The following is an 18,813-nucleotide window of genomic DNA, read 5'->3' on the forward strand; positions in this document are numbered from 1 at the left end:
GAACCATGACGCTAATCGGGTAAACAGATTGCTTGCACTTTATTTGTTTACTTTCACTAATGCGTTGATTATCTAGTGTATTATAATGTAATTTCAAGCCCGATTAGGCACGGGTTAATATCTACTCCTCCTATGTAAAAATCGACTCGTTCACCGTGTTGGGTCATGTGCGCAATATTGGCTAACTGATTGGCTGTGAAGTGACGATTGCGCGGAAGCTGTATCGGTGGAATCGAAGTCAACCTAAGTAAAGGTGAAAATAGTTTGCCCAAATGCGGCAATAATATCGAAATGTAAGTGACATTAATTGATTTTAAAGTATAGAATTGCTTGTGACAGTTATCATTAACATATTGCAAAAATATTTAGTCATATATTGGTGTGCATTTGTTGAAAACCTAGGTTACAGATGGGTGTTCTTGAGAAATGAACACGTTTCCATTCACATGCTTCATTCTAAAACCGGGATTTCTGGACCAATTTAGAATTAAAATATTAAGAATGTTAATGATACACTGGCACTAGTCTATGTGACATCACTTAGATCAAACGGCCCTGTCCTTCATTATGCAAAGTAAGTGGCTGTATTTTGTCTAATAATTATTTTTATGAGCTTTGCAGACGACTGGAACACGCTGAAGGTCATTATTCTATTGCCGGTCAGCCCACTTCTTTTTTAGCTTACTTGACACAAACAACCTTTTTAGGCCTATCTGTAATTGAATCGTACAGTGAAGTGACAGTTACTTTTTTAGCAATTGATCTAGGCCTATTATATTGCTGGCCTACATGTTATCAGTATTAGTTTACTGCCCTAGTTCTTTTTTGTTGATTTGAAATGAAGGCAGGTAGGCTACCAAACTGATCAGCAGTGAATATTCGCTTGCCCGCTACAAAGTGCAATCACTAGACTGAGACTAGTTTTTGTAGTGAGAGGGATGACATCAGTGCTAAATTCTGAAACATTTTTTTAAAGGACGTATTAGAAAAATAAAGGCGTTTGAAATATATCTGGATAAAAAGATTTCCTATTTAGTGTAAATGAGTACCGTACATAAAATACTTAAATAGTACTAATAGTAGACAAAGCTGTAGTGTAATATGAGTAAGAGTCTAAGAGGCAGCATTCTGCCCGGACCAGATTACGTTACCATGTTAAACCTCCTTTCATTTTTTATTATCAAAAATTAATGAAATGGGGTTTAACGTCCTACTGTTCTGCTCCAACTGAGCTAATGAAGAGGGCATACGCCATACAGTGTGCTATGAGGGACATTTTGCCCAGGCAGCGGCACTATGGCCTACTATTATATCAAATTCCAACTGCCAAGGGATCTTTTACGTGCATGCCAATGTATCCGAATGACTAGACAGCTGTTCTTGTCAGGTCCTCCGTCTAGCACCACTTACACGGGGAAACCATATTGGATAATCCTGATGAATTTTCTCTGCCAATGCAGGGATTGAACACTCCAGACTAGCGTGCCAGCGTCTTACCCACTTAGCCACCGTGAGTCCTCATTATTATTAACATGTCTGGTGAGAAATGTTAGTGCCCAGTGTTCAAATTCAGATATTTTTACCCAGGTTGATAGTGTCGAAGCTATTAAACATACATTACGCAAGAGCTAAATCTGCCTATTGAAGGTCTTTCTTTAGGTCTGAAATATTATCTAAATTATTAGACATTAACTCATCCAGACCATTATCAACTCTCGATTTTATCGTAATCCTGCGATAATTAATGGATTTGATGTAAATGGATAAACAAGACTTTGTTTATTATCGTACCAATATTAATGGCAATCGAGGCTAGCCTAAATTGAATCTCTAATATCTTGGTTCGGAGTGAAGCAATTTGACTGAAAATTTTAACATATCATTATCTATTTAACTATTATAGTAAGAACTGTCAGCTCTTTATCTAATCTTGCCTAATGTTGTATTGTTCCTAAAACGCACAGCAGAGAACATATTACCCCAGTTAGAGTATTATAATAATTATTTTATATTGATTGTCTGTTGCGTATCGTGCTGGACCTTAAGACACAGCATGGTTCCCTCTTGTCAGTGATGCAGGACAGAAGGCCGGACAAGGACAGCTGTCTAGTCATTTGAATGGTACTAAAATCCAAGGTCCTGTATACACATTAGCGTGCACGTAAAAGATCCCTTGACTGTTGAAATCAATATAAGAATAGGCCATAGTGCTGCTCTCTGGGCCAAGTTTCCCTCATAGCACACTGTATGGCGTATGCCCATTTTCATTTGCCCAGTTCGGAGCAAAACAGTAGGACGTTAAACCCCATTTCATTTCATTTCTGAAGACACAGCTAAGATAAACTTATTTATGTGATCCTGTGATTCTCCATGTTACTTGTTTGGTCAAAGTCAAATGTACAATGTAGGCTACATAGTACATATTAGGGCTGCAACGATTCACAACTACCTCGATTCGGTTCGATTATCGATTTTAACCATTCGATTCGATTATCAGCTACAATAGCCAGTAATTTTTCCTGTGTATAATTCATTAAAAACAATGAAAACACAAGACTCAAATTCTCTTGAACACTTTCATTGGTTTGACAGGTTTGTTGTGTTTCCTGTTTTATGGGATATGTCAGTGTAGCATACTCTACAAGTTGGCACATCTTTAGAGTTTTCTTACACCAAAATGATCCCAAACTTTAGATTTCAAATGACCAGGTGGTCGAGAAAGTACGTCGTCTGCCATAATTTTACCTTCCAGTCGTGTTTGCTTGACTACGGGTAATAATCGTTAAACACGAAAATATCCGAAGATAATGACCGGAATTATCAGCTAATGAGATCGTTTAGAATTTATATAACGATTACCGAAGCTATTGACCTAAATTAACATCCAATGAACATTCGGTACGCCACCAATTTTAAGTAAATTAACTTTCGTCAGCATACGGAAATTGTTTTAAAGGGAGGTCACTCTGTTATAGTTATGTTTTCGAATGACATTCGTGTCTTGTTAAATAACATAAATTAAGAGTTACGTAAAAACAAAGTTTTTTTTAAATTTTAAGTGGACTTAATTGCTTCAGGTCTTTCATTTTTTTTTTCATATGGTAAGGTGTACATTGTTTTTATTTGAAATTTAATTTGCAATTAAACCGAATCGAAATTTGAACGTTCTAGATCGTGGATCGAACAGAGGTGGCTAGTGTCGGTTATCGGTGCACCGAACTGAATCGTTGCAGCTCTAGTACATATCCTATAGTTAGCAGAAAGGTCATTTGCATAGATCTCTCATTATGGAATGAAATAACAGACAAAAACTAGAACTTTTCATCAGATCTTTTAATTAAATCAAAATTAACTTAGTGTCCATCATAGCACACTGCATGGCTTATTCCCATGTTTATTAGCCTACATGTATGAGGGAAATTTTGCCCAGACAGTGGCAGTACAGCCTTCTCTTATGTCGGATTCAACCATCAAGGGTTCTTCAACGTTGAAACCAATGTTTAGACATGGCCTTAGGGGGCGGGGGGATGTGTACAATCCGAATGACTATACATGTCCCTTGCCAGGCCCTCTGTCTTGTATCACTGACAAGGTGGAACCACGCCAGAAAATCCCGATGAACGCAAGGATCGATCACGGGCCTATTGTACTATTTAAATTTTAAACCTGTATATTTCAGTTGCTGCTAGCTGCCTGCTGTCAAGATGTTGCTACGAGTCCAGCAAGTTCGATTTCTGGCTGACAACTTTGGATCTCAACTCAACAAATTTTCTGTCCGAGCTTCAAGAGGTTTGAAACCAAACAGTCGTCAGTATTGTCAAAAGGCAGAGAAGGAACTCCCGAAAGTTACTGGAACCCCTTACAGCAATATCACCATTGGTATCGCCAAGGAATCTTTCCCAAATGAGAAGAGGGTTGCCGCAGTTCCAGCCGTGGTACAGGTCTTGACAAAGAAAGGTTTCAATGTTAATGTAGAAGAGAATGCTGGTATAGAAGCCAAGTTCAAGAATGATGATTACGCGGCAGCAGGGGCCAACATCAAAAACACCCAAGATTTATATAAATCTGACATTTTGTTGAAAGTTCGTGGACCAAGTCTGGCAGAAGTGGATCAGTTTAAAAATGGCGGAACACTCATCAGCTTCCTGTACCCCGCCCAAAACAAAGATCTGGTTGATAAATTGGCCACCAAGAATTTGACCGTGTTTGCGATGGACTGTATTCCTCGAATCAGCCGAGCTCAGGTTTTTGATGCATTGAGCTCTATGGCCAATATCGCTGGTTATAAGGCAGTTATTGAAGCAGCAAACAACTTTCCACGGTTCTTTGCAGGTATGAAAACCTCGTTATGGGTTCTTAGTCTCGAAAACTCCCAAGTAGTCCAATCTTTTAACTCAATATTAATTCAAATTCCAAATATCAATTTCCCATTTCAAGGATAGTCGTAATTAGGAGTTGATATTTTTTTTTAGGGCTTAAGTCGTGAATTGGTAAAACATGCACTTAAGATCTTAAGGCCTGTCATGAATCAAGTGGCATGGTTTCGATAAGGCATAGGGTCACCAGTCCAGCCTAAAGGGGTTTGTCTCGAGTCCTCTACTTTCCTCCCACTGCTAAAGGCCCCTTTGCCTGTCCTACCACATGTGTTTCTCCGGGTCCTCTGGTTTCCTCCCACTGCTAAAGACCTCTATGCGCAAGCAAATTATTGAAATAAAATTGAACCATATGTTAGTCCAGAAATGACCTAGTTTGTGTGGAGTAGACATTAAACCCCATCTCTCTCTCTCTCTCTCTCTCTCCCCGCTAAAGACCCCTACAAGCAAGAAAATTCTTAAAATAAATTAGACCCATTTATTAGTGTTAAAATGAACTACTTTGTGTCGAGTGGAGGTTAAACCTCATTTCTCTTTGTTTGGTACTGTATTAAGTAAAAATCTAAATGTTTGTTATTACAGGTCAAATTACTGCTGCAGGTAAAGTTCAACCAGCAAAAGTTCTGGTTATTGGTGGAGGTGTGGCTGGTTTATCGGCCATTGGTACAGCTAAAAATCTGGGAGCCATTGTCCGTGGTTTTGATACTCGTGCAGCTGTCAAAGAGCAAGTAGAATCATTTGGCGCCGAGTTTCTGGAAGTCAATATAAAGGTATTTATTTGAGCTAAATTGAAAGAATTAGGGATGTTATTAAGATGGTTTCCCCAGTTAACAACTATTCCCAATCCCAGACTTAACAAGTTGAGGGTGGTGATACTTGACAAGCTGAGGAATGGTAACATTCAACAAGCTGAGGAATGGTAACATTCAACAAGCCTAGGGGTGGTAACATTCAACAAGCTGAGGGGTGGTAACAGTTAACAAGTTGAGGGGTGGTAACATTCAACAAGCTGAGGGGTGGTAACAGTTAACAAGTTGAGGGGTGGTTACATTTAACAAGCTGAGGGGTGGTAACATTCAACAAGCTGAGGGGTGGTAACATTCAACAAGCTGAGAGGTGGTAACATTGACAAGTTGAGGATGGTAACATTGACAAGTTGAGGGGTCGTCAACTTTGCCTAGGTTAAGGGTGGTAACATTTGACAAGGCAGTAACATTTTACCAACTACAGGGTGGTAATCGTTCAGATTGATAAGTACAAAGTTAAGATATTGTAAAAATGTTCCTGCTAATTTGTAACTGCATCTCTGATTAAATCTAAACTTGTTTTTACATGCCTCTGATTAAATATGTATTTTTACAGGAATCTGGTGAAGGTACTGGTGGTTATGCTAAAACTATGTCCAAAGAATTTATTGAAGCAGAAATGGCCTTGTTTGCTAAACAATGTAAAGAAATCGATATCTTATTAACTACAGCTCTTATCCCAGGAAAACCTGCTCCAAAACTGATCTCAAAGGTCAGTTCTGACATTAAAATATTCTTATGATCAACACAAGTCTTTCATTCCGGGAATATCAACTGGCCAATCTGTATTTCGTTTCGTTTTTTTTATACTTTCGATGGCCCACACTACATGAAGATCTGACAAGTTGTGTCAGGGGTCATACAAGCGGCTTTTGACCCTATGACATCAGGGTCACCCTGTATTTATGCTTTGTATCGTTTTTGAAATGACACTCACTGCACATAAACCAAAATTATCATTATTAAAATTGATTTGTTGCAATCAAATTCACAAGAATTATCTCCCTTTAGTCTTCATGAATCTCCAAAATAAATGTCTGAAGAATTTATGAAGCTTTCAATTCTGGTTTTGTCCACAGATGTTATTCCATTTTTATTTTGATATAGGCAATGATTGAATCCATGAAACCTGGATCAGTTGTGGTGGATCTGGCCTCGGAAGCTGGTGGAAATATTGAAACAACTAAACCAGGAGAACTCTATCGCTATAACGACGTCGTCCATATTGGTTATACAGATTTCCCTAGTCGTCTACCAACCCAATCTAGTTCCTTATATGGAAATAATATTTCTAAATTTCTTTTGTCTATAGGTTAGTAGTGTTTAGTAGATTATGTACGTTCAATTTTATGAAAGGTAAACTTGTCAATCCTTTTCAGAAAATATTGATATAGATAAATATGCAAATTTAATGGGATTTGATTGCATTTAGTTTTCTCTAAAAAAATGTGGATGGCCACACAAAAAAAATATTCTGGTTCTCAGATACTGCCACGTTTTTATACGCCAACAGTTAGTGGTGTCATGTTTAAAGGACAATATTGGTGTCAGTCATTATCACATATGTGATAGAACTGGTTAAACACGTTCCAAATATAATTTTATCACAGAGATCATTTCTACGATAGAGGTGTAATCAATACTGCAACAATCGGAAATGACGAACGCAAAAGGAAAACACGAGTTATCCCTCTATATAACTGACTGAAGTGACGAGTGATAGATACATGGGCGAATTCTATCGTAGCAATGATCTCTGTGATAAAATAATATTTGGAACGTGTTTAACCAGTTCTATCACATATATGATAATGACTGGCACCAATATTGTCCTTTAACTCTTTAGTACCTCGTACATGTAAATATTGACTACCTCAGTCCACCTGAGATATGTGAATAGGTTTCTGTATTGTAGGACCACTTTGTCTGAGCCACAACTATGGATTTGATGGTGTAGTATCAAGCGGTCTAAGCACTAATTGGTTAACTAAAGTATGGTCTCTCAAATAAAATGAAAAGTATTTTTAAAATGTTTTTTTTAATATTGCCAGGTGAAAAAGAACATTATAATGTGAATTTAGAAGATGAGGTTGTAAGAGGATCCATTATCTTGCATGAGGTGAGTTTCTGTTTCGAGATTTGTTTCAACATTAACCAGCATTCCGGGGGTGGGGTGGGGGGTCTACTTGACAAGGAGTAATGTCATCTGTCAAACATTGAGTTTTCTCAAGGTCCTCCGATTTACCCCCACTGCTAAAAGACCAATACATGGAATTATGTCTATAGTGTCAAGCCCAGTCGGAGCAGAACAGTAGGATGTTAAACCTTATTTCTCTATCTCTCCCTCTCTCCAGCATTCCTTGTTTTATGAGGTGTTTGGTGGTGAATGTTCTGAAGTTTGTGCTTCATATTGTAGATCTGTCATCAATGCAAGTCATGTATTATATCCCACAGGGTGCCATTTCGCATCTGTCGGTAAATCTGACACTACTAATATTTGATACAGAATTAGAACCCACACAGCATCAATCAGTCTTATGGATTATAACGTTATTTATACGCCCGCATTGAAATATGAAAGGACGAACCCTGTTGATTTCCAGCAATCTAATATTTTCTGGTACCGAGATAGGGGGGTTAGATGGCGAATGGTTAGCACGTATCCCCGGTTGTATGTGAAGGGTAGTAGGGTCGCCTGTCTAACCTCGTGGGTTTTCCCCCCGTCCTCCCACTGCTAAAGACCCCTACGCGCAAGACAATTATTGAAATAAAATTAAACCATATGTTAGTCCCGAAATGACCTAGTCTGTGTCGAGTGGCTGTTAAACCCCATTTTTCTCTCTCTGGTACAGAGATATATTATTTGTCCAGATAATGTTGTGAACATGATAGAGATAAGCTTTCTTGAACAATCCTAGATTCTTATTAAATATGGGCATTCCTTGAGATATTGCTGCTTTGTGGGTTCATTTCCACTCTTTGTGTGGCCTATCTTCTTTTGTTAAAAAAAAAAAAGGACCCAATTTGTTTGCTGACCTTTGAACCATTTCGAATGGGTTTCATTTATTTTCATCCTACTGCTAAAGACCCTGTTTAAACCAAATTGTATTGTTATAAAATATTTATTTTCAGGGTAAATTGATGTGGCCCCCACCAGCACCTAAAGTTGACCCGGCAGTCGCCGCAGCTGCTGCTGCAGCTCCTGCACCTGTAGAGAAAGTACCCCCACCCCCACCTAACTATTTTAACATCACTTTAAAAGATTCTTTAGTGTATACAACAGGGTTTGGTACTGCTTTAGGTAAATATACTTTGCGTGAACGTGTGTTCAGGGGCCTGTTTTCCCGAAATTTTAAGTAAGATAAAATCCAAGTTTTAGTAATTTGATTGGATAATATTAGGTGGATTTTAGTGCTTAGCCAATCAATATTGAAGTATCTACTAAGATTTGGATTATATCTTTAGTTAAGATTCTGAGAAAAGGGGCCCAGGTTATGCTGACTTAAAAGCGTGTATTTGACAAGACCATTTCCACACAGCAAAGATGGTATTTTATATGAAATTATATATTACTGTATTTGGGTATGTACTGATATTTATTGATTATTGTTAGCTTAATTATACACTGATCAGGAGTGAATACTCGCTAAGCCACTACAATCACTGAGAGGGATGACATGGTTGCGGGTTAATTAGCTCGCAATATTAACTTTTTTCAAGGAAAGGAGTTTAATATAGTCTATGCCTGTTCCCTAATCCCTAGTCATATACAAATCTGAAAAAAAATATTGTTTAAAAAAATTTAAAAAAATTTGTTTTGAACTGTTAGAAAAATAAAGATGTTTGAAGTATGTCTAGATAAAAAATATTTCAAATTTAGTGTAAATGGGTATATGCATCATTTAGCTTGTCATTGAGTCAACTGGCATGGCTTCAATTCCCCTGTTGTGAGTGACAAGGAGTAGGGTTGCCTGTCAAACCTCGTGGGTTTTCTACGGGTCCTCCGGTTTCTTCCCACTGCTAAAGACCCTACGAGCAAACTAAATATTGAAATAAAATTTAACCATGTTACTCCCGAATTGACCTAGTTTGTGTCGAGTGGACATTAGACCCCATATCTCTTTCTCTGTAAAGGTCATTCATCTTATACAGAGGTATAAAAAGTCGCTTTCGAAATACCTCTGTGAATACCGAACAGTTATCTGATCAGAGAATATGAAAAATATTCCACCTTTTTCCTAGTAATATTTTGTTAATAATTCTGTCTTGTAATTCAATATTTTTATTTGAACAGGTTTGGGTATTGCCTCACCTAATGCTGCCTTCACTACCATGGTTACTACTTTTGGTTTATCAGGAATTGTAGGTAGGTTCAAGATTTGTTTATCGTGTTGATTGGTTATAGATTGTTTTGTCGTGTTAGTCTTTAATGTGGTAAGTAGATTGGTTGAGCTAGGGATTTTGTTTCCTTCTTTAACCATCTTGTCTGGCTGATAGTGAAATTAAACATCTGGAGAATTTAGCTGTCCAGCAATTTACATGCCATAAAGTTAGAATTTCACCTAGCCTAAGCGGCGGACACTCTAGCCGAAAGACATCCAAATTCATTCGGCCAAATGCTTCGGCAAACCGGACACACTAGGCAAATATATCAAACATGCTTGATTTATGATATTTAGGCAAATCATTCGAGCGAATTTGAAACACTAGGCTATCTTTGGCTGCATTTGATTCGGCTAATGTGTCCATCGCTTTTGGTACTCTGCTAAATATAAATTAAATTAAAAAGCAATCCTACCTGGCCCCTTTTATGACCTCATAATCATATACCGTGTTGTTGGATGTCAATTTCATATAACTGTTTCCTTTTAATAAGATGCAGGGGTGGGGTGGGTGGCCGATTAGTTTTGATTCCCCACTTGAACGTGACAAGGAGTAGGGTTACATGTCAAAACGCGTGGGTTTCTTCCACTGCTAAAGACTCCTACATGCAAGCGAATTATCAAAATAAAATTGAACCATATGTTAGTCCGGAAATAACCTAGTTTGTGTTGAGTGGACGTTAAACCTCATTTCCCTCTCTCTCTCCCCTTTCCTTTAATCAGTGTCATGTATGTTTATTTGTATATTTCAGGTTATCACACCGTCTGGGGTGTCACACCAGCTCTTCACTCCCCACTAATGTCTGTCACTAACGCCATTTCTGGTATAACTGCCGCAGGTGGTTTGTTATTGATGGGTGGTGGATATTACCCATCAAACACCATTCATACGTTAGCTGCCTTGGCTGCATTCATCTCTTCTATCAATATTGGTGGAGGCTTTGTCGTCACACAAAGAATGTTGGACATGTTCAAAAGACCTGGTATGTTCTGGACTTGAATTTTTATGTTTTCCGATTTAGTCTTGAAGTCTGTATCATCTTGAATCTGATGATGGAACATTTTCATTTGCAAAGTGTTTTGTTGTAATTCTGGATAACTTAATTCAATAATATTAAGTCTGGGTGATCATGAATTGGGAATTGATTCCAATCCCATTAGGATGGCTAAAATATGTTATTATTATTCTGATTTCTTTAAATTTGAGGAGGGGGATGTTTCAATCATCATGCATATTGTTATTGTGAAACTGTTAAAATGGAGGAAAAAAGTTAAATACCTGCAGTGGTATATTTGGGTTGTATACCATTACAAGTTTTGAGTTGAATCTAAGCATGTAGTAGACTTTTCCAGGTTTTTGTGTTTAATGATATATTACCAGGGTTACTGTTGTATCAACCAATGATTGTCCTTGTTTCAGATGATCCACCAGAGTATAATTATTTATATGCTTTACCAGCGGCTTTATTTCTGGGTGGTTATGGTTACCTAGGTAACACTGGTAACTATCCTGATATACATCAGATGGTTTATCTTGCTGCCGGTTTATCATGTGTCGGAGCTTTAACAGGTCTCTCATCCCAGAAAACAGCCAGAATCGGTATGTATTGTACAAGGTCACGCTTTTTAAGGCTATTTGGGTGGCCAAATGGTTAACATGTGAGGTCTGTCATCGAGTCGAAGTGGCGTAGTTTCGATTCCTGGCTTGTATGTGACAAGGAGTAGGGTTGTTTTTTGTACCTCTTGGATTTCTCACAGTCCTCCAGTTTGCTCTGACTGCTAAACACCCCTACACGCAAGCAAATAATTGAAATAAAATTGAACCATGTTAATCCAAAAATGACCTAGTGTCAAGTAGACGTTAACTTCCATTTCTCTCTGTTAAAGCTAATCTGGGTGCAGATAAGATTTGGAGTGCAATTTTATGGAATACAATTACAGTAATACTGATCAACATTTTAACTTGGCTTGATATCATTGCTTGACAAAACTAGAGAAACCTTGTTGAAACTGCACGGCTTGATTTAACTTAGAGCGATGATATCAAAGTTTTGTTGGAAGACTGCATGATAAAATTGTCCAGGCAGCATCCTCCAAAGCGAGCATGTATGTCATAGTGCCAGAACTCTCTTCTGTGGAAATTAACTGAAATTCATTTGACTATTGTTTCTTCAGTCAGCCAAGTCTAGGTTTCTATCCTTGAACAAATCTGTTGTATATTATTATGTTTTAGACATGTATTATATGATATATTACTAGGTAGTGTGCTGGGTATGATAGGATTAACATCGGGTATAAAATGTATTATATGATATTTTACTAGGTAATGTGTTGGGTATGATTGGAGTAACATCTGGTATAGAATGTATTATTTTAGGTAATGTGATGGGTATGATTGGAGTAACATCTAGCATACTATTATGTGATGTATTATTTTAGGTAATGTGTTGGGTATGATTGGTGTAACATCTGGTATAGCAGCAACTCTAGGAATCATAAAACCTAATCTAGATACATTGGTACAAATGTCTGCGTGTATGGGTCTGGGTACGTATATTTATTTTAATTTATCGAGTGCAAGACGGAGAGCCGGAAAAGGACAATGTCTAGTCACATGGATGGGATAGAAAACCAAGATTGGAATTTGAAATAAAAGTAGGCCTTGCTCTGCTGTCCTGGCAAAATGTCTCTCAGAGTACACTGTATGTATGCCCATCATTAACCAATTGCAGAAAAATGACGTTTTCATTTTATGGCATGTCTAGTCTGGAGATAGACTGTACATTTCGGATAAATTCCACTGGATAACATGTTCCCAAATTAGCCGAAGTAATGATCCGTCTATTAAAATAAATCGACTTTTTCAGAGACTGGCCAATGACTTAAATAATTGAAATTAGAAATGTTGTCATTCATCAGTATTAATTGATATCCATTTGTTAACATAAATTATATTTACACATCTGGGGCCTGTTTCACGAATTTTTAACTAAGATAAAATCCAAATTTTAGTAATTTGATTGGATGATATTAGGTTGATTTTAGTGCTTAGCCAATCAAAAATGAAGTATCTACTAAAATTTGGATTTTATCTTTAGTTAAGATTTCGAGAAACGGCCCAGTATTAACTGACATCCAATTGTTAACATAAATTGTATATATATATATCTGTATTGTATTTTACAGGTGGTTTAATAGGTGATATATTAATCGATCTGATTGTATTTTACAGGTGGTTTAATAGGTGATATTGTATTAATCGATCTAATTGTATTTTACAGGTGGTTTAATAGGTGATATTGTATTAATCGATCTAATTGTATTTCTAGGTGGTTTAATAGGTGATATATTAATGTATCTGATTGTATTTTACAGGTGGTTTTATAGGTGATATTGTATTAATGGATCTGATTGTATTTTACAGGTGGTTTAATAGGTGCTGTAGCTGCTAAACGAATTGAAGTAACAGATTTACCACAGATGGTAGCCTTATTTCACAGTTTGGTCGGAGCAGCTGCCGTATTGACATGTTTCGCAAATCATCTTCTAGAACAACCACATTTCTTAACGGACCCCGCTAGTAACGTGATTAAATCTTTCCTCTTCGCTGGAACATTTATTGGTGGTGTCACATTCACTGGTTCTCTTATTGCTTTCGGTAAATTACAAGGTAGGTTTGTGATGAAAATTAATTGTCCCTGCCTTTCAAAGAAAATAGGGGACTATTTAAAAGTTTTTTTTGTCTGTCTGTCCCTCTTTTTATCGTGAACATTTTATTCTTAGATTAAGTATAGATAATCAGTTTGATTGCTCAATACTTTTGAAAAAGATAATCCATGTGTGTCATCTATTTATTTTGGGATTTCGACATCAGTCTTACTGTTGGCTTGTTTCTTTTCAATGAAGTTAAAGTGAGTCTATAAATAAAAGATGGCCAAGTAATATTAATTATCGAATTGTTGTATTTGGATAAGGAATTTCAGTATGGGGTCAAATCGTAGACAGTATGCCCCACCATAATCTAAGCGACACATGAGGTCAACCCGAGTCAGTGCTTAATTTTGACTGGAATCAAAACACGTTTTGGTCCTAATTGTTGTGGTTGGGATTCCCTCCCGATGTTGGTCAAGAAAGTTCCTCAGGATTTTACGGCATAGCTTCCTTCTGGTCAGATGTGTAGGATAAAAATGGGAACTGACAATTTGTGTCCAGTTGTTCGAATGGGATAAAAAAAAAAAAAAAAAGAGGTCCTTGGTTGTGTCTAGTTGTTTGGATGGGATAAACAAGGTCCTGTGTACACATTGGCATGCAAGTAAAAGAACTCTTGGCAGTTAGAATTTGAAGTAAGAGAAGGCCATGTATCTTCATAGCACACTGTATGGATTATGTCTGTCTTCATTAACCAAGTGTAGGACATTAAACCCCATCCATTTCGTTAATGTTGGTTAACAGATTACATAGAAAGTAGGATTTTATTTATTGATTTATTTATGTATTACAGGTGTCCTGAAATCTGATCCTCTTTTGTTACCCGGTAGAAATATTCTCAATGCATCTATGATGGCATCGAATGTTGCAGCATTTGGTACCTATATGTACAGTGATGAACCTAACACTTTACTCACTATGTTGGGTATTACTACAGCTATGTCCAGTGTTATGGGTGTAACTTTAACAGCAGCTATTGGAGGTACCATACTTTTATTTATACAATTAGCTAAAAAATTATATTCAATCGATTCAACTTATTTAGGAAACGAAACCAAATATCAAAAGAGTTTACCCCCTTGTTTTTATCATCCGAATAGGATGCCAAATGAAGCGATATTCATCATGACTGTAAATTTTGGAATAGGCCAGGAATTCAAAATCTGTCGACGGACATATTATGTTAGTCTCAAAATAATGAAAGTATTTTCTTGATGTGACATTAAACCCCATTCAATTTTATTAGATCTTTAGAATTGGTTCACTTAGTAATATCATGGTTTTTACAGGTCCTTGATATTCCAGTAGTAATTACTGTATTAAACAGTTATTCTGGTTGAATATTAAACCTGTTTCTCTCTCTATAGGTGCTGACATGTCAGTATTTATTACCGTATTAAACAGTTATTCTGGTTGAATATTAAACCCTGTTTCTCTCTCTATAGGTGCTGACATGTCAGTATTTATTACCGTATTAAACAGTTATTCTGGTTGAATATTAAACCCTGTTTCTCTCTCTCTAGGTGCTGACATGCCAGTAGTAATTACCGTACTAAACAGTTATTCTGGTTGGGCATTATGTGCTGAAGGTTTTATGTTAGATAATAATCTGATGACTATCGTCGGAGCTTTGATTGGTTCTTCTGGTGCCATTCTATCATACATCATGTGTAAGGTAGGTCAAAGGTCAATTTAGGGGGCTGGTCGAATGGTTAACGCATGTTATTGAAACAAGAGGCATGTTCTCGATTCCCCGCTTGTATGTGGCAAGCGGTTGGGTCACCTGTCCAACCTTATGGGTTTTCTCCGGGATTTTCCAATTTCCTTCCACTGCTAAAGACCCCTATGCACAAATAAATTAATGAAATAAAATTGAACCATATGTTAGTCCAACAATGACCTAGTTTGTGTCAAGGGGACGTTTTACCCCATTTGTCTATCTCTCAAAGATCTATCTTCAACCATAAAGAGTTATAAAGCTTTATCATTTGCATTTTTCAGAAAATATAAAATTTTCCACAGCTTGTTTATAATGTTTATAGACGAAACAATTGTACACAAAAACAGCCCCAAACTCTGGTCAAGATATTATAATAGTTGTGCCTTTTGTTGTTGGACATTTTTAATCCTGAAAGATTTTTCTGGTACTTTTAAACTTGCCTTTGATATTTTTTGACTTTGTATTGCAGGCTATGAACCGATCTCTTCCTAATGTTATATTGGGAGGATACGGAACAAGTTCTACCGGAACAGGAAAACCCATGGAGATTACCGGAACTCATACCGAGGTGAATGTTGATCAAGCTGTAGAGATGATCGATGAGGCTAAGAATATTATTATTGTGCCAGGTTATGGTTTATGTGTAGCTAAAGCCCAGTATCCTATAGCCGAGATGGTCAGTACATTAAGAAAGAAAGGACATAATGTTAGATTTGGTATTCATCCTGTAGCAGGTAAGTAGTTTGATTAATTACACTTGGGCGTCAATATAACAGCTGGTGGTTTAACATCCAATTTAATTGTTAAATGATGATGGAGCATCATTACAACACTGTTAGTATTAGCTGTTTAACATCCAATTTAATTGTTAAATGATGATGGAGCATCATTACAAGACTGTTAGTAATAGCTGTTTAACATCCAATTTAATTGTTAAATGATGATGGAGCATCATTACAAGACTGTTAGTAATAGCTGTTTAACATCCAATTTAATTGTTAAATGATGACGGAGCATCATTACAAGACTGTTAGTAATAGCTGTTTAACATCCAATTTAATTGTTAAATGATGACGGAGCATCATTACAAGACTGTTAGTAATAGCTGTTTAACATCCAATTTAATTGTTAAATGATGATGGAGCATCATTACAAGACTGTTAGTAATAGCTGTTGGTAGTGGTTTAAAGTCGATTTAATGGTTAAATTATAATGGAGCGTCATTAAAACACTGAAATGGCTGGTGGGTTAACATCCGATTTAATTGTTAAATGATGGAGCGTCATTATAACACCGTTTGTAGTTGCTGGTGGTTTAAAGTCTGCATCCAAATTAGTCCTAGTAAGCTGTAGTGGCTGAGAAAATTCCTCAGGAGTTGGCCAGCATCGTGTGCCCTTGTCAGTGGTCCAGACATACACATTTAATATCTCAAGACTCAAATCCTTGTCCCAAAAAAATATATATAATACTTTCTCAGATTCTAGATTATGTCGTAGAAATTATGGATTAAAGTTTCCATCAAAACATTCCAAACTCAAATCCTTGCTTGATTCTCGGCTTTAATAAATCAAAATCAATAATATTTCATCTTAGAGTTGAAGTTACACATTGTTTCCATAGAAATGTTTGTTGTATATTTTAGGTCGTATGCCTGGTCAGTTAAATGTATTATTAGCTGAAGCTGGTGTACCATATGATATAGTACAAGAAATGGATGAATTAAATGATGATTTCCCACAAACTGATCTGGCTCTTGTTATTGGTGCCAACGATACAGTTAATTCAGCAGCAGAAGAAGATCCAAATTCCATCATTGCTGGTATGCCAGTTCTACGAGTCTGGTTAGCAAAACAGGTTAGTTAATTAGTTGTTTTTTAGATTTTAACTCCTGATAAACTTTACAATAAAATATAGTATAACACGAGGGGAGAGAGAGAAATGGGGTTTAACGTCCTTCGACATAAACTCGGTCATTTCGGGACTAACATTTGGTTTAATTTTATTTCAATAATTCGCTTGCGCGTAGGGGTCTTTAGCAGTGAGAGGAAACCGAAGGACCCGGAGAAAACCCACGAGGTTGGACAGGCGACCCTACTCCTTGTCACTATTATAGTGAGAACTACCAGCTCTTTATCTAATCTCCCATAATGTATCTTTAAAGGACAATATTGGTGCCAGTCATTATCACATATGTGTTAGAGCTGGTTAAACACATTCCAAATATATTTTTAACACAGAGATCATTGCTACAATAGATGAGTAATACAGGTGTCCCGTATCGGAAGTGACGAACACCAAAGGAAAACACGAGTCGCCAATCTATATAACTGACTGAAGCGACGAGTGATAACAGATACACGGCCGAATTTCTACTCACTAATAATTCCTTCGAAGACCAAAAGTTGTTATATGGGACTGTAAGAGGATATCTGACAATTCAATAATAATATATGTTTGTGTTTTATTTCAGGTAATTGTAATGAAGAGGACATTAGGTGTAGGATATGCTGCCGTAGACAATCCTATCTTCTTTAAAGAGAACAGTGCTATGTTGCTAGGTGATGCCAAGAAAACATGTGATGCTTTATTGACTAAAATCAAGTCTGCAGAGGCTGATTAATAAATTGACAATATTAGGAACTTTATACATATTGGTATTTTTTAGTGTATGCAAGTGCTGAGAGTGAATTTAAGATTAGAAATTTGTTAAAATCTTTGTTCAAAATTGGTTTCTGGCTGTTTGTTTTCATGTAGTAACTAAGTTCTATGAAATAAATCTGAAATTTCTGATTTTAATTGTCTAACAAATGAACTCAGACAATCTATTGTACAAGAATACGCATATAATTCAGAGTGAGTATTGTTCTCCAAATCAATATTCAAGACTTTCTCAGCTCTGAGACAATGAAAAGCGAGAAATAAGATTTGATTGTGGATGAAGTAAGACCCTTATAATTTTGAAATAGGCAGTGTTTATTCTAAATAATATTCAAGACATTTGTAGTTCTGAGACATTTAATAACAAGAAACCTTATTTGAATGTCGATGAGACAAAGAATGAACCAAGTTCAACCGAAACTATGGTCAGAAACTGATTTTAAACATCAAATCTAGTTGTTAGTTATAATAAAACAACAGGATTGTATATTTTGTATTTGTATAAATAGAGAAATTATGAAAATATAAATTATGCATCTGATTACTGTGAAATTTATTTATAACAATTTTATAAAAAGCTCAAATCATAATAATAATCTTGATTTGTATTTCCTAAACTTACTGAAGAAAGAACTTAATTTATGGCTGGAACCAAAATAATGCTAGAAATTTTGTTAAAGTTTTTTTGATGGAAAATTGTACAATTTTGTAATTGTTAATAGTGCTATGACAATATGCCAAATGAATCGGACAATAAAAAAGTGCTACATTATTTGAGACAAAGTTTCAATAAGTTATTCTATTAGATAGTAATAAGTCTTCTAAAGATGAAAGGAAGATCTGAGTCATGTGACAGTCATGTGATATTTGTTCTATTAATAGTTATGACATCATACTATGGTTTGTAAAGTTACATATAGAAGAACTATTTTATAGTCTGTGTGATAATACAGTAATAAACCATAGACAATATAATATATAGTTATTTGTTATTATTTGATTGTGGGGGAGCAGTTCTGGAACTGTGAGGTTGGGGACCTGTTAGGGAACTGGAGAGGACTGGAAGTTGGGGAGCAGTTTTGAAATTGTGGTAGGGTTGGGTGCAGTTGGAAACTGGACTAGACTGTTAAGTTGGGGAGCAATTGGGTAACTAAACCAGATACCAG

At 36.4% G+C, this 18,813-nt stretch overlaps 1 protein-coding gene across 3 annotated transcripts; it reads left to right on the forward strand.

Moving 5' to 3' along the window:
• The first annotated feature begins 159 nt into the window (after nt 1-159).
• On the forward strand, nt 160-18,622 carry LOC126824039 (NAD(P) transhydrogenase, mitochondrial). 3 transcript variants are annotated; one of them, XM_050553192.1, is made up of 17 exons: nt 161-293; nt 3,680-4,332; nt 4,956-5,143; nt 5,736-5,891; nt 6,287-6,491; nt 7,231-7,298; nt 8,312-8,480; nt 9,474-9,545; nt 10,314-10,544; nt 10,982-11,161; nt 12,001-12,108; nt 12,986-13,231; nt 14,063-14,251; nt 14,793-14,944; nt 15,459-15,723; nt 16,632-16,843; nt 17,460-18,622. In XM_050553192.1, the coding sequence occupies exons 2-17, from the start codon at nt 3,705-3,707 to the stop codon at nt 17,607-17,609; spliced, it is 3,219 nt and encodes a 1,072-aa protein (XP_050409149.1). In that variant the 5' UTR covers nt 161-293; nt 3,680-3,704; the 3' UTR covers nt 17,610-18,622. The 3 variants fall into 3 exon arrangements, with proteins under 3 accessions (XP_055954453.1, XP_050409158.1, XP_050409149.1); XM_056098478.1 differs by lacking the exons at nt 12,986-13,231; nt 14,063-14,251; nt 14,793-14,944; ... (1 more) ...; nt 16,632-16,843; nt 17,460-18,622 and adding an exon at nt 12,748-12,824 and having other exon boundaries at nt 160-293; XM_050553201.1 differs by lacking the exons at nt 7,231-7,298; nt 8,312-8,480; nt 9,474-9,545; ... (7 more) ...; nt 16,632-16,843; nt 17,460-18,622 and having other exon boundaries at nt 160-293; nt 6,287-6,496.
• Nucleotides 18,623-18,813: the final 191 nt, after the last annotated feature.

Source organism: Patella vulgata, chromosome 1 (genome assembly GCF_932274485.2).
Source record: "Patella vulgata chromosome 1, xgPatVulg1.2, whole genome shotgun sequence".
Taxonomy (NCBI): domain Eukaryota; kingdom Metazoa; phylum Mollusca; class Gastropoda; family Patellidae; genus Patella; species Patella vulgata.